Source organism: Phaenicophaeus curvirostris, chromosome 18 (assembly GCF_032191515.1).
Source record: "Phaenicophaeus curvirostris isolate KB17595 chromosome 18, BPBGC_Pcur_1.0, whole genome shotgun sequence".
Classification (NCBI taxonomy): Eukaryota; Metazoa; Chordata; class Aves; order Cuculiformes; family Cuculidae; genus Phaenicophaeus; species Phaenicophaeus curvirostris.
Genome location: NC_091409.1, coordinates 13835322 through 13859182, shown reverse-complemented (window position 1 = coordinate 13859182; position 23861 = coordinate 13835322). Strand labels below are relative to the sequence as shown.

General features: G+C 48.6%; 1 protein-coding gene across 1 annotated transcript in view; it reads right to left on the bottom strand.

The window, feature by feature from the left end:
- Positions 1–18231, bottom strand: part of CHMP4B (charged multivesicular body protein 4B) — a 31197-nt gene extending 12966 nt beyond the window's left edge. The window contains exon 1 of the mRNA XM_069871787.1: positions 17913–18231. Coding sequence (XP_069727888.1) covers positions 17913–18108 — 196 coding nt within the window. The 5' untranslated portion in view covers positions 18109–18231. The remainder of the gene's footprint in view (positions 1–17912) is intronic.
- Between the last annotated feature and the right edge of the window lie 5630 nt (positions 18232–23861).

The window sequence follows — 23861 nt, the reverse complement described above, 5'->3', positions numbered from 1 at the left end:
TAAGAACTCAAACATACAAGTTTAAATTAATTTTAATACATACAAAGCTATTGGGTGTTGATGAGGGCTTTTTATTTACTTACAGTCTTCAATTGCTGAACTGTATAATGCCATTTTTAATGTTCTATTTATTCAAATTCCTGTGATAACACCCCCTAGAGGCTCGAGCAGAAGCTTTACAACCGCAGTGAATAGCAAGGGTTTCATTGCTATGCCTGCCACGGCAGTATCCAGCCCTCCAGCACTGTGGATAAGCAGGAACTCATGCTATGGTTTTCAGTCGTTACCCCTTCTGACTAACGAACACTCACAAGTGAAGGCAGACATTTAGCAAGACCATCCCACTCTGTCAGCACTCGGTCTGAAAAGCATGACTGCTCACCCAAATAATTTAATTTCATTCTCAGGAAATGCTATCTGTAAGAATTTAATTTTACATACTGTTGAAGTATTTCAACCTGTGTACAAGCAAATTATTAACAGAGCTGCTGTAAGTCTTAAGAGTACCCTCTCTAAGCTGAAAGAGGGGACATTTAAATGAGATCTTAGAGATCTTGGGAAGAAATGTTTTGCTGTGAGGGTGGGGAGGCCCTGGCCCAGGTTGCCCAGAGCAGTGGTGGCTGCTCCATCCCTGGAGGTGTTCCAGGCCAGGCTGGATGGGGCTTGGAGCAACCTGATCCAGTGGGAGGTGTCCCTGCCCACGGCAGAGGGGTGGAACTGGATGGGCTTCAAGATCCCTTCCAACCCAAACCATTCTATGATTTTCTTTGCAATGTTTACAGCAGTTTGTGAGTGAAATAAGAAAAAAGTTCACTGCGCTAAGAAGTGAGCAGGATAATAAAAACATAATTTAACTAAATAGTACTGCATTCAGAGAGGAAACACTGACTATGGACATATCAGGGAATTCATTAATCAACAGCTCTCCTGCAAATAATTACTGTTGACACACTTGTAGGACAAGTCATGTTAATAAATATTGATGCATACAGCAATTCTGTGGAACTAACGCTTTTAAATGTCATTAATAGAAAAGTATTAATAAAAACAAGGGAGACCCAAGGCTTCTTTTTCTACATACTTGCAACTCCAAAGTTCTGGTACCAAAACCACATCTCACCTTGTGAACAGTGGGAGGACTCATCCCTTCAAAGAGCACTGGGAATACAATTCAAGAGTTTTCCTGAATTCAAAGCCATGCTTGTACCACGGCCCAGGCATTTGCAAACCCCAAGAATTTGTCTCAGCTGGTGGCTCACAATATGCACATTTCCAACACCAGCCTCTGCAAAGATCTGTGAAAAATGAAGAACATCTGAGAGAGCTGGGGTTGTTTAGCCTGGAGAAGAGGAGGCTGAGGGGAGACCTCATTGCTCTCTACAACTACCTGAAAGGAGGTTGTGGAGAGGAGGGTGATGGCCTCTTCTCCCAAGTGACAGAGGACAGGATGAGAGGGAATGGCCTCAAGCTCCGCCAGGAGAGGTTTAGGCTGAACATTAGAAAAAAATTTTTCATAGAAAGGGTCATTGGGCACTGGAACGGGCTGCCCAGGGAGGGGGTTGAGTCACCTTCCCTGGAGGGGTGTAAGGCACAGGTGGACGAGGTGCTGAGGGACATGGTTTAGTGTTTGATAGGAATGGTTGGACTCGATGATCCGGTGGGTCTCTTCCAACCTGGTGATTCTATGATTCTATGAAATCACAGTGATACCTAAACCAGAAAGGCTTCTCACCCAGAGGAAACACAAGGGTTAAGAGCTCCGACTGCTCCAGTTGAAAGGGAAAATAATCTACTCTCACTTCTAATTCTTTGATTCTCTCTGGTAGAGGAGAAGAACTGGCAGCAGCAGACATGCCACTGCGGACAGGCACCAGCTGTTTAACATGGGATGAAATACTCCAAAATAGCCACAAAAAACCCCACACACCCAGCAACAGCCACACCAAAACAAGCAGCACAATATAGTACAGAGGGGCTTCCTGATGGGAGTCTCCTGGCCCCACTCGGACAGCCCAGGCACCAGAGATGACCAACATGATCACCTTAATACCAGGTGAGCTCTTGCACTCCACATAGTGTATCCAGCTAGAATGTGCTCAACAGAAAGAAACCTCATGATTTTTGCTGCTTCTGGAAATACCATTCCTGGCACTTGCCTCGGCGGCAAATTTAATCACAGACAATATCCTCACTGTCCTTAAAATGGGATAAACAAGAGGCACCAGTAGGTGCAAGAAGTAGTTGGCTGCTTCACCTGCAGGGGAGTAGCTTCGTCTCAGGCAGCATGCACTCAGCTCTCATTCTACTGAGAACTAGCAAACCACCTATAGTATCTCAAAAAATCTCCTAAGAAGGAAAAAGGTTGAAAAATAACCTCAAGCGGATAAAGGGGTAGATACGTTTCCCCAGAAACATTCAAGGTCAGGTTGGATGGGGCTCTAAGCAACCTGATCTGGTTAAAGATGTCCCTGATCCTGTAGGGGTTTGGACTGGATGACCAGTAAAGTTCCTTTCCAACCCAAAGCATTCTATGATTCTATATAAATTCCACTACAGTCTTACCAAACCCCTTCCAAAGCACTGAGTTGGCCTCGGATAACCATCTTTCTGCAGGGATTTGCTTGCTCAAGGAACTGCTAACCAGCTGAGGAACACGTGTGTTGGTTCAAACCAAACAGCATAAGAGCATCCAGGCAGCATCTTGCCACAACAGATCCATAGCACATTCCAAGGAACACTGGTCCAAGACCTTTCAGCCTTACAGGATGCAGAAGCTGGCGACACTGAATTCCCTTCTGTTCACGGTCGTACAGTTCAGATCTCTTCAGGGTGTTTTCCAAAGCCTCTCCAAAGCACAGCCACTGAGCCAATCCCCAACCCCATTCCTACCTGGCTGCCCATAAACACTCAGACACACTGAGCCGAGCTGATGACACAGCATAAAACGTTAGAGGTCCAAGAAGTCAGCTTTGATTTTAAGCATCATGGTGTGAAAGCAGCTGGGAGACAGAGGCACTAAAGCATTCACATCAACTCCAAAGCTAACACAGCACAAAGCAGCACGATTTCCTTTCCCGTGAGGATCACCTGCTGAGGTTTATGATGTCTAGAGGATACACACAGGCCTAAAAGTCACTTTATGCTGAATGTCTGAAGCCGTTATCGTGCATTTCTCTGCAATGGTCCGGCCTAATGCCTCCAGCACGCCGGCAGAGCTGGCAGCAGCCGCCTCTGTCTTTCTTTTGGGAGACGCTGTATTTTAGCAGAGAATCATGAGCAGAGTTTAGTCTTTGTCCTCCACTTCTCAGTGTCTGGCTACTAAACACCTAACAAAGTTCCCAACCCCTCTCCTCAATGGGAGGCAACTATTCCCAGCTCACAGTTTAAGTAACTGATAGAAACTACTCCAATAAAGCATCCAAACCAGTCAGAGAATACAAGGAGGTTGCTGTCCTATCTGTATGTAAAACAACGAGATTACACAACGTCCCCTTGAGCAAAGTAGCGACAGAACATTTAGTCTGTTGTGCAAGAGATTAAACTAAACAAAACACAATCCTGGTCTAAAAATCTAGAAATACACAAAGGCAAAAAAAGAAAAGAAAAAGACAGAGAAAAGTGCATCCTGTGCAACCGCAATCAAAGCCTTGATTCAAATTTTACCCAAATAATCTGACAACTACCTCCTTCACACTGTTACCCCCTCAATGCTGCTCGGTGTTCCGACCAGCATCAACTCAGCTTTCATACCAGCAGTTCCTGATGTTGTTCCACATCAACAGAAGCGTGGCTAGCAGGTCAAGGAAGGTGATTTTTTCCCTCCTACTCTGCTCTTGTGAGACCACACCTGGAGTCCTGTGTCCACCTCTGGAATCCCCAACATAAGAGGGATATGGAACTGTTGGAATGGGTCCAGAGGAGGCTACGAATATGATTCGAGGACTGGAGTATCTCCTGTGTGAGGAGAGGCTGAGAGAGTTGGGGTTGTTCAGCCTGGAAAAGAGGCTGCCTTCCAGAATCATGAAGGAGGTCTACAAGAAAGCTGGGGAGGGACTTTTCACAGGGGCATGGAGTGATAAAATGAGGGGGAATGGCTTTAAATTAGAAGGGGGAAGATTTAAATTGGGCATTTGGAAGAAATTCTTCATGATGAGGGTGGTGATACACAGGCACAGGCTGCCCAGAGAAGTCATGGCTGCCCCATCCCTGGAGGTGTTCGAGGCCAGGCTGGATGGAGCTTTGAGCAATCGGATCCAGTGGGAGGGATCCCCCCGGCAGGGGGATGGAACTGGATGATCTTTGAAGTCCCTTCCAACCCAAACCATTCCATGATTCTACAATCCCAGAGCTGAGATGTAAGCAGCTGTACTCAAAGCGTAGCGCACTTCCTTGTAATGCTTCCTTTTCAGAAATCAGTCACAAGCAGCTATTTTCACATACAGTGCAAAAAGTGCGTTTCCAAAGGTCCATGACTACAATGCTATTTACTATTGAAGCAGCAAGTGACTCAGTCGGGCTGGAAGTTACAGATGGAAACGTACTGCACTTGGGATGCAGACCCACAAGCTGAGGAACCTCTACCTCAGACAAGAGGTGAACGGTCCTGAAAGCCAGCAAACCTTCAGCCCAAGAAAGTTGGTTCCTCTGTACCTTGGACATCAAGGCAACAGACCTTCTGGTCAATAATCTGCTGTAAAATAATCTCTAGGCGAGTCTGGAGCAGTTTTATCCAATTAAAAAAAAAAACAAGTCAACTACAGCAAGCTTTGTAACCCAAATAAGAAACCTGGGAAAGAAAGAGAAAAAGCCAACTGGTTTGTTCCACCCAGGAGCTAGAGTGAGCTTAACAAACACTGCACCAGCCAACATGATCTAGGCCCAAGGCTTCCAACTTACATTAAATCTGCTCCACCCTCTGGAAGGAAAGCTTCAGCCACATTTCCCAGTTCTCAGTCCTGCACATCACTGAATGATGGCAGGGGATTGCAAGGCATCTCCAAAACTGATTTACCCAAAACACATTTCTTCTTTCCAAATGAGACCAGGTATTTTCTAAGCCTCCTGGGGTAATTAATCCCCCCTTACCCTTTTAAACTGCCCAATAACTTTGCTGTTAAAATCTGCACTTGGTCACACATCAGAATTTTATATGGATACAAAAGGAGATCATTATTCAGAATTCAACAAATGTTTAAACTTTTAGGATGAGAAAATATGGTCCGTAAGGACTCCTGAGGACTCTCACAGCCTGCAAATACTCTCCATGGGTTTTCCTCTTCATCTTGTGATTGCTGTAGATACCTTGTCAAAGAGAATTAGAATCACAGAATGGTTTGGGCTGGAAAGGACCTCAAAGCCCACTCAGTTCCAACTCCTCTGCCATGGGCAGGGACAAAACCCACTCGATCAGGTTGCTCCAAGCCCCATCCACCCTGGCCTGAAACACCTCCAGGGATGGGGCAGCCACATCTTCTCTGTACAAGTTGGGCCGGGGCCTTACCATGCTCATTGTGAAGAGTTTCTTCCTAATGTCTAATCTGAATCTCCCCCTTTCCAATTTAAAGCTATTCCCCATCATCCTATCGCTCTATGCCCTTGTAAAGTCCCTCCCCAGCTCTCCTGGAGCCTGTTTCAGTACTGGAAGCTTCTCTTCCAGTACCTTCTCTTCTCCAGGCTGAACAGCCCCAACCCTCTCAGCCTGTCCTTGTACTGGAAGTGCTCCAGCCCCTGGATCACCTTCATGGCCTCCTCTGAACCGGTTCCAACAGATCCATATCCTTATTACGCTGGGGATTCCAGAACAGAATTCCAGTGAAAGACTATGATCCTCCCTTGAATCCTTGCCAGGACTTATCAAACAGAGGTTCAGCTTTACAAGAACCAAAGTAGTGCTTCTTCAGTATCTCAAAATGTTCTTTTCTCACAGGGAAGAAACCCAAACAACTGCACTCCCTGGCTCAACAATATTTTTGTGATTAAGTCACAAAACCTGGAAGAGTCTACCCTTAAGTAGCCCATTTCAAGCCCTTCTCTTCGTGGGGAAAGGAACAAGTGGGTTCCTGGGTGACCTATCCTCCATTTTCCATCTTTCAGCAATTATCATTAGACTGTTGCCAAGTTTTAAGAATTATGCTAAGGCTGTCATAATATTTAGCATTTCTCTTAACATCTCATCTGGCAAAGTTATGCTATTTTGAGATGTGAAAATTTGAACTTTTTTCATGACAGCTCAGATTCCGACATAATGACTGAGGGGATAAGAGTGAATACACAAACCTTCAGAAAGCCAGAAGTTACAAATCAAAGAAACCATATTTATTTTCCAAAAAACACTTCATACTTCTTGAATCAACACCTAAACACTTAATGGGCACCACTGCAGTTCATCTCTCGAGGCCAGAATTTCATTAATTTTATTTTTTAATGCTGCTCCCGCACCCTTGGGCAGAGACGAGCTCCTGGAGCTCGGTTTGGCAATAAGCATTGCTACCACAGCCCTCCCATCACAAGCTGGTGGAGCTGCCAGGGAAGCACTTAGCAGAAGAGGTTTTCTACCACTCGCTTTTCTCCCAGAACACTGCACGTGCTGAGCCCACTACACGGATGCTGTCAAGATATTTTATAGGGGTACCACCTTCACAGCAGATGCAATGACTGCACACAGCTCTAGGCAGCTCACTATGAACTTTATATCAACCGAGTTTATTTCGTAATCAACAAGAATCATATGCAAGCTTCTGAATATTATCAGTCAATGTTCATGTTACCCTGGCATTGATGCTTCTTTGCAGTCCCACTACCTCCAAGCAACCTTTGTGCAGTCACCTGGAGGTAAACATTGACATCCTTAACCCTGAATGAGCTCCTGCCAGGCTGTGAAGAGCACGTGCGATATGGATGTTTGGTAACACCACCAACTCAGTGAAACAGGAATTACAAGTGATCACAGCCTTATCAGAGAGAGGGACACCAAAAAGCAGATTTCACAGCAAAAGACACTGCAAGGCTTTGCATGCACTGAGTAACCTGGCATCAAGTATCCAAACAAGCTCAAGATGCAGCTACACAGCTAAATTCACCAATATCACTGCCAGGTTAATCTCAGGGGCTGGTGTCAGCAGGGTGGTGGCCACATGAGCAAGATTCTTGGTTTACCTTGTGCCTAAACCAACACTTGACTTCAACATATCAGACCTTCAAAGTATCACAGAATCACAGAAAAACCAGGTTGGAAGAGACCCACCGGATCATCGAGTCCAAACATTCCTATCAAACACTAAACCATGCCCCCCTTAGCACCTCATCCACCCATGCCTTAAACCCCTCCAGGGAAGGTGACTCAACCCCCTCCCTGGGCAGCCTCTGACAGTGCCCAATGACCCTTTCTGTGAAAAATTTTTTCCTAATGTCCAGCCTAAATCTCCCCTGGCAGAGCTTGAGGCCATTCCCTCTCGTCCTGTCCCCTCTCACTTGGGAGAAGAGCCCAGCTCCCTCCTCTCCACAACCTCCTTTCAGGTAGTTGGAGAGAGCAATGAGGTCTCCCCTCAGCCTCCTCTTCTCCAGGCTAAACACCCCCAGCTCTCTCAGCTGTTCCTCATAAGGCCTGTTCTCCAGCCCCTTCACCAGCTTCGTTGCTCTTCTCTGGACTCGTTCCAGAGCCTCAATATCCTTCTTGTGGTGAGGGGCCCAGAACTGAACACAGGATTCAAGGAGCGGTCTCACCAGTGCCGAGTCCAGAGGGAGAAGAACCTCCCTGGACCTGCTGGCCACGCTGTTTCTGATCCAAGCCAAGATGCCATTGGCCTTCTTGGCCACCTGGGCCGCTGCTGGCTCATGGTCAGTCGCTGTCAACCAACACCCCAAGGTCCCTCTCCTCCAGGCAGCTTTCCAGCCAGACTTCTCCTAGTCTGTAGCTGCTCAGGGTTGTTGTGCCCCAAGTGCAGGACCCGGCATTTGGCCTTGTTAAACCTCATGCCATTGGACTCTGCCCAGCGGTCCAGCCTGTTCAGATCCCTTTGCAGAGCCTCCTTACCCTCCAGCAGATCAACACTTCCACCCAGCTTAGCAAACTTGCTAAGGGTGCACTCGATGCCTTCATCCAGGTCATTGATAAAGACATTGAACAGGGCTGGACCCAGCACTGAGCCCTGGGGAACCCCACTTGTAACTGGCTTGTAACCTTCTGGATAAGGGACTGGGGCACAGGGACTTTTTAATCTTTTGTTCAGTTCTGAAGCAACTGCTGCCTGGAAAACACTCACAGCAGAAGGTGGTAGTAGCTGGTTACCACTCTAGATGTGATCCTGCAAGTGGGAGTAGTACAATCCAGGATCATCACCTGCAACCTGGCCACGTCCTTGCGAGAACACAAACCTACGTCTCCCAGCATCTTCTGAGTTGCCTTGGGATGTCTGAGGAAAAGGTCTACCAACACCTGATGCATAGCCTACTTGGGTTTCTCCAACTACAACCCTTTTATTTCAGGCACTTAGTGCCAGGAGAGCCTGTCTGCTGGACTGCAAACTTCATGGAAAGCATGTTAAAGCAGGTGAGCTGATCCAACTCCTAGTTTTGCAAAAATCATCCATTTGTAAGTAGTATGAGTAAACAGCAAGATTTGACTTCACACCCCATTCCTTCCTCACACACATGCACACTCTCTTTAAGAGCCTTGCTGCCTGCAGAAGGTCAAGCCACATCCTCCTCACTCACATCACATCCCATGCAAAGTCTCTGCAATAAGCTGCAGGTAGCACTCCAAAAACCAGAAAGGGCAGTAATAAAAACTTTGTTTTTTTCCAAAGCAGCTGGCGATCTCACAGGGGAGAGCAAAAACTGCCAGAAGCACCACAGTGATCTTTTCCCAGCTAGACTAAGCGAGGGCCTCCAGTGCATCCCCTCAGCTGCTGATGCTCCCAGGAAAAACGCTGTTGAAGTACAAGCACGTGGTTCTTATCAGCACCAAGTCACAAGGAGCAAGAAAAGATTGACAGAGGCCTGAAGGATACAAGTGCAAAGCCTGGCAACACTCCAGTACAGAAAAACATTGCACAAATTGTGCCAAAGAAACAACATCAAAGTTTCTTGCACAAGTGTGAGTAAGTAAAGGAGGGTTAATACAAATTAACAACTCATATCACCTGCAAACTAGGGTTTTGAACAAGCACTAGGGGCCCTTAAGCAGGGTTCAGTAACCAGGGCTGGAGCTTAATGACATGCTGGAACCAAATATCTGATACATTTGGAGAGATAATAAACACAAAATTGCTGGCTGCAAACTTCCCTTCGACAGGGCTTGACAGGGAACAGGAACAGAGGAAGGATGTATTGCATCAAATACAGTTACCAACACACATCTGGCAGAAGCAGGTTTTTTGTTTATATTTATGCCACTTTCTAAAGCCATTTTAAACGGTGTTTATGAAGCTTTAGATTCCAACCAAACAGTTCCATACCACACCAACCTCTCTCCAAAAGCTTCTGTTAAACAAGGGTAGGATGGAATCACAAACTAGAAGTTTCCTCGGTTTTAAACACCCATTTCACCTGCATCCTGGCCTGTATCAGCCATAGGGTGGCCAGCAGGAGCAGGGAGAGATTATCCCCCTGTACTTGGCACTGGTGACACCACACCTTGAACCCTGGCTTCAGTTTTGAGCTCCTCAGTATATGAAAAACATTGAGGGGCTGGAGTGCATCTGGAGAAGGAGAACAGAGCTGGAGAAGGGACTGGAGCAGCTAAGGGACCTGGGGCTGTTTAGAAGAGGAGGCTGAGGGGCTGACCCCATCACTCTCTGCATCTCCCGGGAAAGAGGCTGTAGCCAGGTGGGTGCTGGTCTCTGCTCCCAAGTAACAAGGGACAGGACGAGAGGAAACGATGTCGAGTTGTGCCAGGGAGGTTTAGGTTGGATATTAGGAAAAACTTCTGTAGTGAAAGAGTGGGGAGGCAATGGAATCATCTGCCCAGGCAGCCGCAGAGTCTCCATCCCTGGAGAGATTCAAAAACAGTGTAGCTGTGGCACTTCAGGACATGGTTTAGCAGGCACAGTGGGGTTGGGCTGATGGTTGGACTGGATGTGCTGAGAGGTCTTTTACAACCTTCATGATTCTGTGATTCTGTTTATAAAGAGTAATTATCACACTCTCCTAAGCCAGGCCATTAATGCTGAACTCATTAACCTCAGGGGAGATGAAGGTCTCGGGCCAGCACTGCTATCAGTACTCTTGCATTGCAGCCATGGTTTAGTTTGGCACCTGGAACTCACAGACATATTTCACATGATGTAAAACACCAAAACGGCAGCCTCAAATACTAGAAGAAGGGCTGGACAGTGTTTGCTGCAGGACTCCTGCTTCCCCTTCATGAATCTTATGATTCACAGAAACAGAACCAGGCTCATGTTATTTGACTCTAAGGGCAGAGATCACTTATCTTGCCAAATGTCAAGCAGGGCTTTAAAAACACATCCATAAGCAATGCGCTAACACCCAAGACCCTACATACATGGTCACAGGTCACTGGAGTTCTGCCCATACCAGGTCTGAGCCTGCAGCTTTCTCTTTCTTGAATCCCAGATCGTTGTAAACGTCTAAATAAAAAATGCCCACACCACGGTGCAGGCTGGCTTCCTTTTTTTAATTAATGATCAGCTGGGATACTGCAAGTCACTCAGATTTTATCTCAAGTAACAGCCCTAAACTGATCAAGCAGGAGACTGTTGCCAGGAGAGGCAGAACTGCCCTCCTCCTTCCAGTCACAGTCCTGACTCCTCCTGCCAGCTCTGGCATTTGTGCAGTTAAGCCCATAAAATAGGTTTTTTTCCTCTTTATCTTTATTAACAGTTAGGTTTTGGCTGGATCAGCAGACTAATCCAACTGGTGCCTTGCCCACACTGGTGCTAACAGCAGCACAGGACAGCTGTCCAACACTAAACCAGATCCCCGAGCACCTCATTTACCCATCTTTTAAATGCCTCCAGGGATGGGGACTCAACCACTCCCCTGGGCAGATGTTCCAGTGCCTGAGAAATCTTTTGGCAAAGGAATTCTCCCTGATACGCAGTCTAAACCTCCCCTGGCACAACTTGAGGCAGTTTCCTCTCAATTACTTGTTACCTGGGGGAAGAGACCAACAACAACCTCACTCCAACCTCCTTTCAGGGAGCTGCAGAGAGTGATGAAGTCTCCCTCTCAGCCTCCTTTTCTCCAGGCTAAACTACTCCAAGCTTCCTCAGGTGCCTCCCACAAGGCTTGTTCTCTAGCTTCTTCACCAGCTTTGTTCCCCTTCTCTGGGCACACTCAAGCTCCTCAATGTCTTCACAAGAGGCAAAGAGCAGCAGCAGGCTGCTGTGAGGGACTGAAAAGGCACAAGGACAGCAAACAGTTAATTCTCCATCAGATCAGCCAGCAGCGCTGACTCACCTGTGGCAGCACCATCACCTACTGCCAGCCGGAGGTGGGCATAAAATTATGACTTTTGGCTTCAGCCTACACCCAGCTTTCTTGTTTGTTGGTTTTTTTTACGTGTGGGTTGGAGCACAGGAACGCTGTCTTTCCAGGAAAAGTCTGAATTATACAGCAGGAATCTAGCAGAGGTTTTGCATCCATTTTGTACTCAGTCATCAGTGCTTAAAAAAAAACAGGATTCTATTTATTTACAGTGAAACTCTGACATCAGAGAAGAAAACTGGCTAACTAACAGTCAGAGTTGACAGAAAACCCATGAAATGTCAGTATCCTGCTAAAGCTGGAATAATTTTACTTCATATTAGCACCATGTTAGCATTTCGCCCACTCCAGTGTGCGTGGACCCGGTGCTCATTAACAAAGATGTGCTCCTGCCTGCCACTGGATTTTACAACGGCATCAATCCACCCTGGACGTAACCTCTGCAGTGTACAACCTGCACAAGGGGCACCCCAACAGAGCACACAGTTTCTCTCCCTGCTGTAATCTTCACGCTCAAACATCATTTGGGCTTTGAGTTTTGAATAATCATAGAATCACAGAATGGTTTGGATTGGAAGGGACTTTAAAGCCCATCGAGTTCCACCCCCTGTCATAGGCAGGGATCCCTCCCACTGGATCCAGTTGCTCCAAGCCCCATCCAGCCTGGCCTGGAACACCTCCAGGGATGGGGCATCCACCACTGCTCTGGGCAGCCTGTGCCTTTGTCTCACCACCCTCATCTAACCTAAACCTCTCTCCTTCCAATTTAAAGCCATTCTCCCTCATCCTATCACTCCACACCCTTGTAAAAAGTCTCTCCCCAGCTTTCTAGTGGGTCCCATTCAGGTATTGGAAGGCCAAAACAATACAGAATAATGCATAAATAATGAATAATGCAGAAACAGATTCTGGAATCATTATACCCAAAATAGTTATGGATCAAGGAACTAACCCATTGCTTTTCTGGGTGTGTACTCTATTTCTCCAGCAGCTTGGCTTTATGAGCTAGCTCTTGAAGGATGAGGCAACAGCCACAAAGAAAGGAGTAATGCCAAAGCAGCAGTGATTAAGATCAGCTTGAGCTACCCTGAAACTGAATACTGAACACAAGAACTTCATAACCCTTGGCAGGACCTAGCCATTCTGTTTGTTTCAAGAGGGTTGAGTGCCTGATAAAATATCCCGGACTGAACGCAACAATGCCGTATCGACAAACTGGGGCGGAATAAAAGGATGCAGCAGCAGCACAATACTTCAAACCGTCAAGCTCACAGCTGCACATTCCTTTTGTTAAAGCAAAAGTTGTTTTCAGGACAGATTGAAAACCCAGGAAGAAGCTGGCTGACTGGTGTTCAAACCCTGCTGTACTACTGCTGCTTCATTAACTTCAGGAAGAGTAGGTCCACTACTCATGAGCCAGAGCAAAGATGCTGAGGAGCCTCCTGAGAACAGAAAACAAAAAGATAACCACCAGAACACAGACTGTTTTCCAGAGAATAGGCTGAGCACTTCCATGAGATAACACTAAAAAAACCACAAGCATAACCCAACTCCCCCCTAAAAGAAGGAACTCTCCCTAAAAGAACCTGAATCTTCTCAAGAAACCCTTCTAAAGATGATCAGTCTTATTCTCCCACAGCTCACTGAAGCCATAAGTGCTGGTCTCCTTGACATGTCCAGAAGCGGCATAGGTGCCTTCGCACCTACCAAACTCTTGGAGGCTGTTACCCTCTCCATCCTCCAGGAGCTGCGGACTAACGAGAAGGAATTGGTGGAATGAAGGAAAATTATTACTACTTTTAATAAGTTTTAATAATTTTAATTTTAATAATTACTCCAGTTCCTCCACAAGTCATGGTAATCACAGCACTGCCACATCTGTGCTGCCAGAAAAGACAAAGACCCAGAAAAAAAACCCCAGCTTTTTAATAAAAGTTGAAAGCTTCCCATGCCAAGAAACACCATCAACTGAGGAAATTTATACTAGTCACTATATATTAGTCACTCATTTTAACTTCAGTGTTTCATGAGAGGTTACACAGCCTGGACATCCAGAGTATAGACGATGGAAAATACACACACAAAGTAAGTTCATAAATTATAAAACCCTGCATGTGCTTGGGGCAGGCACAAGAAGCAGGAAGCCTCTAAGTCTCTGTGCTCTCCCTAGACGCCAGCAGTGCTGCAGGAATCGGTCAATGAGCCTTTAGAAACCCACTGACTTGGCACCCGAACAATCGCACAGTGTGCTGGAGAACAGGGAAGGTTTCCTTTTGTCACCCTCAGTGTGCCAGATGCCCATCTCTCCCCTGAGAAAACAAAAATATCATTCCAGGTTTTCTAAGGTGGCTTTAAACTTTCAAGTAAGCTCCTTCCCTGCTGCTGCAGCAACATGTGTTCTCCTTAAGGGGGGCTATAGGAAAGCAGGGCAGGGGCTCTTGATCAGGGAGGGCAGGGATAGGACAAGGGGAGATGGTTTTCAGCTGAAAGAGGTGAGATTGACATGAGATCTTAGGGAGAAATGTTTTGCTCTAAGGGTGGGGAGGCCCTGGCCCAGGTTGTCCAGAGCAGTTGTGGCTGCCCCATCCCTGGAGGTGTTCAAGACCAGGTGGGATGGGTCTCTGAGCAACCGGATCCAGTGGGAGGTGTCCTTGCCCATGGCAGGGACTAGAACTGGATAATCTTTAAGGTCCCTTCCAACCCAAATCATTCTATGTCTCCCAGCTTCTCCGCAGCAGCTTCCATTAATGCCAGCATGACTGCCCAGCTGGGCATTACACACATGCACAATCTACAGCACGCTTCTCTGTAGCAAGCGATACACAGAAACTATGAAAGCTTAAAGATCCTTAAAGTTGTACTTTTTAAAAGGTGACACAATACTTTACAAAATCCCTGTTTAATTAACTTTTGTTCAGTTTGACTTAAAACATTCAACTACATTAAAGTTTTGACATTCAAAAGACAGACTTTCACATATAAAAATCAACGTATTTTTATTTTCACTTTAACTGTTGATTTAAATGACTTTGCATCAAAACTACATCATTTCTGGATTATAAACCAGCCTGAAATCAGAGAGGGAAAAACCCAAATGACTGCATACAACCACAATTTGTTGGAGCCGAGCTGATGACTGACATGTGAACCCAGAATAAATGAGCAGTGCCACAGTCTGTCCTGAGTGGAACTCACTTCCCAGCAAGCTTGCAGATAACCAGTTGTCCTTCCCAGCAGCCCAACAATAAAAGCTGGCCTCCAAGTTTCAGAAATCCTCTGGAAAACACGACAATTTTGTTTTCCAGCAGAAAACCACTCCTAGCCCTTCTCCATTTCACAGCTCCTCAATTACTCACCAGGATCCTCTCCGCCTGTGAGACCTCAATTAGTCTGACCCAGAATCCTGGGCAGGTTTTTCTCCTTCCTCCACCTCCAAAGAAATGCAATCCCTCTGCTACCCAAAGCACTCCAGAGCACACTGCCAGGCAGCAGGCACAGCACGGCGGGGAGGGAGAGGGCCTGACAGAAAAGCCCTGAACAACAGTGGCAGAAAGAGAAGCTTAGAAGAGGTTAAACAAGACAAGAGGAAGATGGAACATGCACAAACTGCATTACAGGAAGGCTACGAAGAGATGTATTTTAGTCCTCCTTTTAAGCTCATAACCAAACTAGGCCAAAAACCGCACAAGAAACTCAGACTTACTACAACTGCTGCACTAAATTTAGAAACTCATAGAGAAGCCTGAAGTCAGGCTCCCTTGAGGTCCTTCAGAAGATGCTTGGGGCAGCAAGCGAGGCCCCTGCCACACCATCACTGCCCACGAACTCAGTGACCAGTCCCGAGCTTGCTCTGTTCGCACCAGCACAAGCAAGAAGCCCTGAGGTACTAGAGTGCTCTGAAGTTCGAAAAGAGGCTTAAAATGCTGACTGAGGTGGTGATATAAAGCAGAAGCTGTTGTGGGTAATTACTTTAAATTAACCCTTGCTGCTTAGCCAACACTTGTGCGTCAGCAGCTCCCAGGGCCACACACGGAGCCACTGCTCCTGCTTCAAACTCTGCTGAAACCCTGCACAAAAAGGGCAACGTCAACACAAAAATCTAAATGCACGTTCCTGAAAATGCCACTTTAAATGATTGTTGTAAAACAAGCAAGAAGCTTATAAGAGCACAGAAATACATGAGCCAAGAAACCTGGTCTTAACTGTGGGCTGCCCGACCACCAATGCCCACCATGCACCGACTGCAAACACGCAGCCAGAGCTCCCTGGGACAGCCAAGTGAACATGAATTTGTAACACTCATTTATGAGCCACCTACAGCTTTAGGATACCCTGAGCACAACAAAAATGTATTTAGCCAAACCCTCGATTTGAGCAACGGCTTTATAAAGAGTTTTGGTTGTTAGAAGATGAAACACCAGACAGCCAGGCCTTGTTCCAGGCTGATCACATCTTTTCCAACTCCTCCGGCACGCAACCAGCGTAACTCCAGCCTCTACTCTGCCAGATTCTCCAGGCCTCTCCCCAAATGTGGGCACAGGGAACAGAAAGTGAACCTAGCACAGAGGAGTGGAGCCATAGTGTGATACTGTTATGGGGCAGCAGTGACGTATACCGATGTCAGAGCACTCCTGGCAACAAAGACTGCCCTTCCTGAGCCGGGGAAAGCCCGCGAAAGCCAGGGGAGTTTTCTAGACACTGTTACACTCTTCATTCTTTTGGAAATTATAACATCTTGTGTTAAGTATGAACTGTACTGAACAGATGTGTCTTCTATAATCACCTCTGTTTGCAGTCTCTCCCTATCTGAAACGCAGAATCAGACAGAGAGCTGGCTCCAAAGGTCTAATTTGCAAGAGATTTGACTGTTGTGAAGTTCATAATAACATTAATATGAGTCCTTGGAAAGTAACAGAATATGCATAAGATTTCTGGGGAAATATATACACATGCATGTAAGTGGGAAATAAATTCTGTAACCAGGTCTTGTCTCACTGAACATGACTGCTGGAGATCATTCCTTCACATTGCCCAGGCCTGCATTAAAAGGTTACTTGTGCTCTCCTCATTTCAAGAAAGATATTGAGGGGCTGATGCACATTTAGAGAAGGACAATGAAGCTGGTGAAGGGTCTGGAGAACAAGCCTTCTGAGAGGCGGCTGAGGGAACTGGGGTTGTTTAGCCTGGAAAAAAGGAGGCTGAGGGGAGATCTTATCACTGTCTACAACTGCCTGAAAGGAGGCCTATTGGATATCAGGAAAAAACTCTTTACTGAAATAGTGGTAAATCACTCGCAGGGGCTGCCCAGGAAGGCGGTTAAATCCCCATAGAATCATAGAATAACCAGGTTGGAAGAGACCCACCGGATCATCGAGTCCAACCGTTCCTATCTCCATACCCGGAGATGTTTAAAAGCCAGGCAGACAAGGTGCTCAGGGATCTGGTTTAGCAGTGGACAGGTATGGTTGGACCTGATGATCTCAAAGGTCTTTTCCAATCAAACAATTCTAGGCATAAGATATAAAACTATATCTGGTTGATTTTTCCTCTGCCATTTGGGGGATGGGAAAACTTATACATACAAACATACCCACAAAGGTCTGGGAAAACTTATCCATACACATGCAAGTACGAAATATATTCTGTCCCAGCCCTGGTCTTGCTGCAGGACTGAAGGAAATCACAGAATCATAGAACAGTTTGGGTTGGAAGGGACCTTAAAGATCATCCAGTTCCAACTCCCCTGCCATGGGCAGGGACACCTCCCACTAGATCAGGCTGCCCAAGGCCCATCTAACTTGGCCTGGAACACCTCCAGGGATGGGGCAGCCACAACTTCCCTGGGCAACCTGGGCCAGGGCCTCACCACTCTCATGGTGAAGAAATTCCTCCTTATGTTGTGTCTAAATCTGCCCCTCTCCAGTTTATACCCACTGCACCTAGTCCTGTCCCTACAAGCCTTTATAAACAGTCCCTCCTCAGCTTTCTTGTAGCCCCTTCAGGTACTGGAAGGTCACTATAAGGTCTCTTTGGAACCTTCTCTTCTCCAGGCTGAACAACCCCAACTCTCTCAGCCTGTTCTCATACGGGAGGTGCTCCAGCCCTCTGATCATCTTTGTAGCCTCCTCTAGACCCTTTCCAACAGCTCCATATCCTTATTATGTTGAGGATTCCAGAACTGGACACAGGACTCCAGGTGAGGTCTCACGAGAGAGGAATAGAGGGGCAGAATCCCCTCACTCGCCCTGCGGGCCACGCTATTTTTGATGCGGCCCAGGACACGAGCTGGACTGCGAGTGCACATTGCCAGCTCACATCCAGCTTCTCATCCATCACTCCCTCGATGAACTGAAGGACTGTTTGCTCCCTAAAACTCCAAAATTGAATCTCGGAGACTTTTTTTTGCTGGCATTTTCGGTCTCACAGCCCAGCCCAGCCCTGCCCAGCCCAGCCCGGCCGCTCACCCCGCTTGTTCTTGGTTCCGTGCTTGCGTGCGGCCGCCAGCTCTTGCTCGATCTTCTTCTCCAGGAACTCCTGCTTCTTGCTGAGCATCTCCTCGGTCTCCCGGAGCCGCTGGATCGCCTCCTGCGGGGACGGGCCCTTCCCGCCGCCCTTCCCGCCGCCGCCCGTCCCGAACAGCTTCCCCAGGAGCCCCGACATGGCTGCGAGGACGGGCGCGGGGCACCGGGACCCCTCACAAACCGCCTGTCTGTCTGTCTGTCCGTCTAGCCACCCACCGGCCCAGGCCGCCGCTCGCTCTCTCCCTCACCGGACTCCGCCTCGCCCCGCCCCGCGCTGCTCCACCCCCTCCCGCCTACAGCTCCCGGCATCCCTCGCGGCGCGGCCGCCGTCCGCGGACGGCGGCCGCGCCGCGAGGGATGCCGGGAGTTGTAGGCGGGAGCGTAAGGCGGGAGCGGCGTCACGCGCCACGCTGACGTCACGCGCCGGGCGGAAAGGAGGAGCCGCCGCCATGGCGGGCGCGGCCGGGCCCGGTCCTTGGGCCCCAGGAGGACAGTGATGGGTCCGTAGGGCCCGGCTGCCCTCGCCTGGGGCCAGGGGGAGATTCGTGGAGCCACAGGTTGGGTTGGAAGGGATCTCAAAGCCCCCCCCAGGGCCAACCCCCCTGACACCTCCCACTGGATCCGGTCGCTCCAAGCCTCGTCCAGCCTGGCCTGGAACTCCTCCAGGGATGGGGAACCTGGGCCAGGGCCTCCCCACCCTCACGGGAAAACATTTCTTCTTAAGATCTCATCTCAGTCTCCCCTCTTTCAGCTCAAAACCGTTCCTGCTTCATCCTATCCCTGCACTCTCCGATCAAAAGCCCCTCCCCTGCTCTCCTGGAACCCCTTTCAGTACTGGAAGCTGCCCTAAGGTCTCCCTTCAGCCTTCTCTTCTCCAGGTTGAACAACCCCAACGCTCTCAGCCTGCCCTCAGATGGCAAGTGCTCCAGCCCTCGCATCATCTTCATGGCCTCTTCTGGACCCATTCCAACAGTTCCACTTCCTTCTTATATTGGGGATTCCAGAACCAGACACAGGACTCCAGTTGGGGTCTCACCAGAGCAGAGCAGAGGGGCAGAATCTCCTCCCTCACCCTGCTGGCTACGCTTCTCTTGATGCAGCCCAGGATACAGTTGACTTTCTGGGCTGTAAGCACACGTTGTCAGCTCACGTTGAGCTTCTCATCAAATTAGCACCCCCAAGTCCTCCTCCACGGGGCTGCTCTCAATCATTTCATCTCGCATGCTCTATTGAAACTGCGGACTGTCCTGACCCAGGTGTAGGACCTTGCACTTGGCCTTGTAGGGCAAGAACCAGCACCCACCGAGGAGTCAGGGTGGCAGCTGGGGACAGTTTAGGTATTAAACTTCCCTTTCTTTACACGTCAGCACTGCAAAATGAAGTATTTAAGTCACAGTTGCTTCATTGGTGGTGACTAATTGTGAGCTCCTTCTTTCCTAGGCACCGAGTCACGCGCCCTGATTTGCAGAGGTGGTGTGGACATCACACCAGGCTGTGTGACCCTGTGTAGAGTCCAAAGTCCAATGCAGAAACTGAGCCTTGGGTTCCTCCACGCGGTACCCACCCTTGCTGGGTGCTTCTGACTTCTGTTTCTTTGTGCTTGGCCTCTGTCATCTGCAAAATACTGAGCTTCCCCTCCTTCTCCGAGAACTGCCAGTGGTGGTGTGAAAATAAACTAATTAATAACTACAATGGTAATGTTAACTACTGCAAAGGACCCACCTAAATTAATGCTTGCTTTGGAGCAGGGCTGGACAAGTCAGCGCGCTGTAAACACACCAGGATGCACAATCCCCCAAATGGCAGAGAGGGAAAATGAACCCCAAAACTGCTTATTGGGTAAGATGGACTCCACACCCACAAATGAGAAATGGCACCACACTGGTTAATGTAACTAGAGACAGGACAGACTCTTTACTACAAGGTGGGAGTTCAGTGACAAAGCTGTGTGATGGATTCTGCCTCATCCCACCTTGTTAACACTGTGGAGGCTGATACGGAAGAAAATACACAAGAAAAATCCACAGAGGTTTATAGAAACCACTCCCAGGGCAGGAACGCCCATCCCAGCTGACGACATCGGAGGCTGGAAGGGTGCAAGGGGACGCAGAGCTTTCACCTGCCCCGTTCTTACTTTCACATGAGAATCTGCTGTCAGAGGTGGAGGCTGAGCACCATGGAGCTTTGTTCCAATCCGGTATTGGCTCCGGTTCTTCTAGGGAATGGCTCTGGCGCTCCAGTACTCCAGGGTACTTCCGGAAAATGCCAAGATCCTTCTGACAGGGCTTTTGTAAAGGAAATTATTGTACCCAGGACATAGGATGGAACCAATCCTGTAGAAAGGTGGTGGGACAAAAGCGATGTCCTGAGCAGCTCAGATCCAGCCCCCTCTACAGAGACAGAAATGGGGTAACATTCTGGGTAGCATCCCTCCCTTTTGGCCAGCAGGAAACAGAATTCCTGAAGTTTGTGGCCTGCTGTGATGTGCCCTTCACCATACTGAATAGTACTGCGGGCTACACGTAACTAGGGATGTAGTTCATTAGGCATTTAGTCTCCTAATTAAATTGTTTTCCCCGTGACATTTCCTTCCCTGGCAGAATATATTCTGCAGGCAGCATGGGTGCAGAGGAGAGGGATGGGTTTGCTGTTCATTTAAATAGCTGCCTTTTTTTCCCTTGCCACAAGGACAGCGAGGTTCCAGGAGTGGCTCCGTAGTGCTGCCAGGAGTGGCTGTTGCTCCAGTGTTGCTCCAGTGTTGCTCCCAGCCCAGCTGGGAAACAGGAGACAGCAGCCACCATGCTTAGCAGACAGTGGCCCATCCTTTCCCTTGCTAGTCCCCATGGGGCTGCAGCATCCATCAGACACGCAAAGGACCCGTATCCACAGAGCTTCCAAAGGCAACCAGCTGCCTGGCTGAGCAGGGACCTCTGTTATGTTATCTTACGCATAATCGCTTAAAGGTTCTCTCTATTTGTGCTCTAGGTAAAATCCAATAAAACTTGTTTCAGGTCAACTCTACCACACACGCAAATGCCTCTTAAGCAAACAGCGTGGCATCCTTCAGCCCCGATGACCCAGTCACATACAAGGCTGGTTTGTGGCTCTGCTTCCACTCCTTGAATTACATGCAGTGGAACCACCTTCCAGCATCTCATGGTGTTGGTTGACAGCGACTGAACATGAGCCAGCAGTGGCCCAGGTGGCCAAGAAGGCCAATGGCATCTTGGCTTGGATCAAAAACAGCGTGACCAGCAGGTCCAGGGAGGTTCTTCTCCCTCTGTACTCGGCACTGGTGAGACCGCTCCTCGAATCCTGTGTTCATTTCTGGGCCCCTCACCATAAGAAGGATGTTGAGGCTCTGGAGCGAGTCCAGAGAAGAGCAACAAAGCTGGTGAGGGGGCTGGAGAACGGGTGTTTAGCCTGGAGAAGAGGAGGCTGAGGGGAGACCTCATTGCTCTCTACAACTACCTGAAAGGAGATTGTGGAGAGGAGGGTGCTGGCCTCTTCTCCCAAGTGACAGGGGACAGGATGAGAGGGAATGGCCTCAAGCTCCGCCAGGGGAGATTTAGGCTGGACATCAGGAAAAAATTTTCATGGAAAGGCTCATTCCGCACTGGCAGAGGCTGCCCAGGGAGGGGGTTGATTCACCTTCCCTGGAGGTGTTTAAGGGACAGGTGGATGAGGTGCTAAGGGTCATGGGTTAGTACCTGATAGGAATGGTTGGACTTGATGATCCGATGGGTCTTTTCCAACCTGGTGATTCTATGATTCTATGATTCTACGTAGACTGGCTGGCCGGAGCACAGGGCTAGTGGAAAGCAAGGGCCAGAAAGGATGGGCCAGGCCTGCAGATGGTGCTTCCAAGCTGAAGGAGTGCTGCACCACACATCATCGCCTCAAAACAGACCCAACTGCAGCACTGCAGCGAGTGCCAGGGACCACATAATGACACCATCCAGTGCGGGTTCAGAGGGGAGGAAAATGGGAAAAATATATTTAGAAAACTATTTCCTGGTACTCTTCCCCTCCTGTGAGAGCTGCGTATTTAAAGCAAACACTGTGGGCAAATAAACTCTGCCTTCCAAAGCAGACAAGACATTCCAGAAGAACAAAAACACCTAAGTAGCAAGGGCCATCTGGAGGTCTCCAGCCCAGCAACGTCCTCCAAAGCCATTCTGCTCAGTCCAGTTTGGAGCGTCACCACCAAGATCCCACAACCTCTCTGTGGCCTCCATCCTTTGACATCCCTCTTGGTGGAAATTTCTTTGTATCAGCTCTGAAGTTGCCATGTTCCAACATGTCCCTGTTGCCTCTTGTCCCATCCCTGCGCACCTCTGAAGAGCCTGGCTCCACCTTTTCCACCCCCTCCCATCAGGCAGCAAGATCTCTCCTGAGCCTCTTGTAAAGCCTGAACAACTCCCCTTCTCTCAGCCTCCCTTTGTAAGCCCCGTGCTCCTTTTCCCAACACCCACCAATGGCAGGAGGTACAGAAGCATCACAAAACAGAGAAAAGGGCAAAAAATCAGTTAGGAAAGTGAGTGAGGAGAATGAACTGGTGGCAGGACCCATCCTGACTTGAACTCGTGTGACAGTCTGCCAGGGGTGACAGCATAAGCCATCCTGAGAAACAGTGCAGCCTGGGAGCACATCCCACCGGGAGAAACCACAATGGGCACTGCCCCAGCATGCTGTCTGCAAGCTGCTGCTAAGATTTGAGCAAAACCCTGCAAGGAGACAGAAAAGGCACCTTGGGGTTAAATGACGGACTGGAGCTCAGGCAGACAGCAGGTGGGTCAGACCAGAATCACTGGGAAGACTGGTCTAGCAGCCAGGAGCACCCCATGTACTCAGCACTGGTGAGACTGCTCCTCGAATCCTGTGTTCAGTTCTGGGCCCCTCACCACAAGAAGGAGCGAGTCCAGAGAAGAGCAATGAAACTGGTGAAGGGGATGGAGAATAAAACTTATGAGGAATGGCTGAGAGAGCTGGGGGTGTTTAGCCTGGAGAAGAGGAGGCTGAGGGGAGACCTCATTGCTCTCTACAACTACCTGAAAGGAGCTTGTGGAGAGGAGGGTGCTGGCCTCTTCTCCCAAGTGACAGTGGACAGGAGGAGAGGGCATGGCCTCAAGCTCCACCAGGGGGAGGTTCTGGCTGAACATTAGGAAAAAATTTTTCACAGAAAGGGTCACTGGGCACTGGCAGAGGCTGCCCAGGGAGGTGGTTGAGTCACCTTCCCTGGAGGTGTTTAAGGGACGGGTGGATGAGGTGCTGAGGGACATGGTTTAGTGATTGATAGGAATGGTTGGACTCGATGATCCAATGAGTCTTTTCCAACCTGGTGATTCTATGTTTCTCAGACGGCAGGCAGAGTTTTGGCACCCAGGACTGACTGAGCCCACACTTTTTTTCTCCACCCAGGAGAAACCGGCTGGGAATGCAGCATTTTGCATCTACAGACAACTTAGCAGCTCATCACACAAATTCACCGGGGAAAGCTCAGCTCTGCTGGCCTATGCATGGAGCAGGAATAAAGCATGGCAGAGCACAGCAACCTCCCTTACCTACATTGCACAACTGTAATTTTCAGCTCCTGGGTCTGGTGCTCACGTGCCAGCTTTGGGCCTCCAGCTTGGCAATCAAAGAGGAGAAGCCAAGTGGACAAAGGAAATTGTCCCAGTCACACCAGATGTTCTTGCTTTCTAACCACACTCAGCAGTGACCCAGTGACACTCCTAACAAGTGGCTCATAGACCTGAGCTCAGGGAATGTGCAGGCTGGGAAGCAGCTGACAGAGAAGCGCACAGAGGAACCACGCAGCACCTAATCCAGAGCTGATGCTGGAAAACTGGCTCGTGGATGCATCACAGGTTTCCTGTGTGACCCTGGACA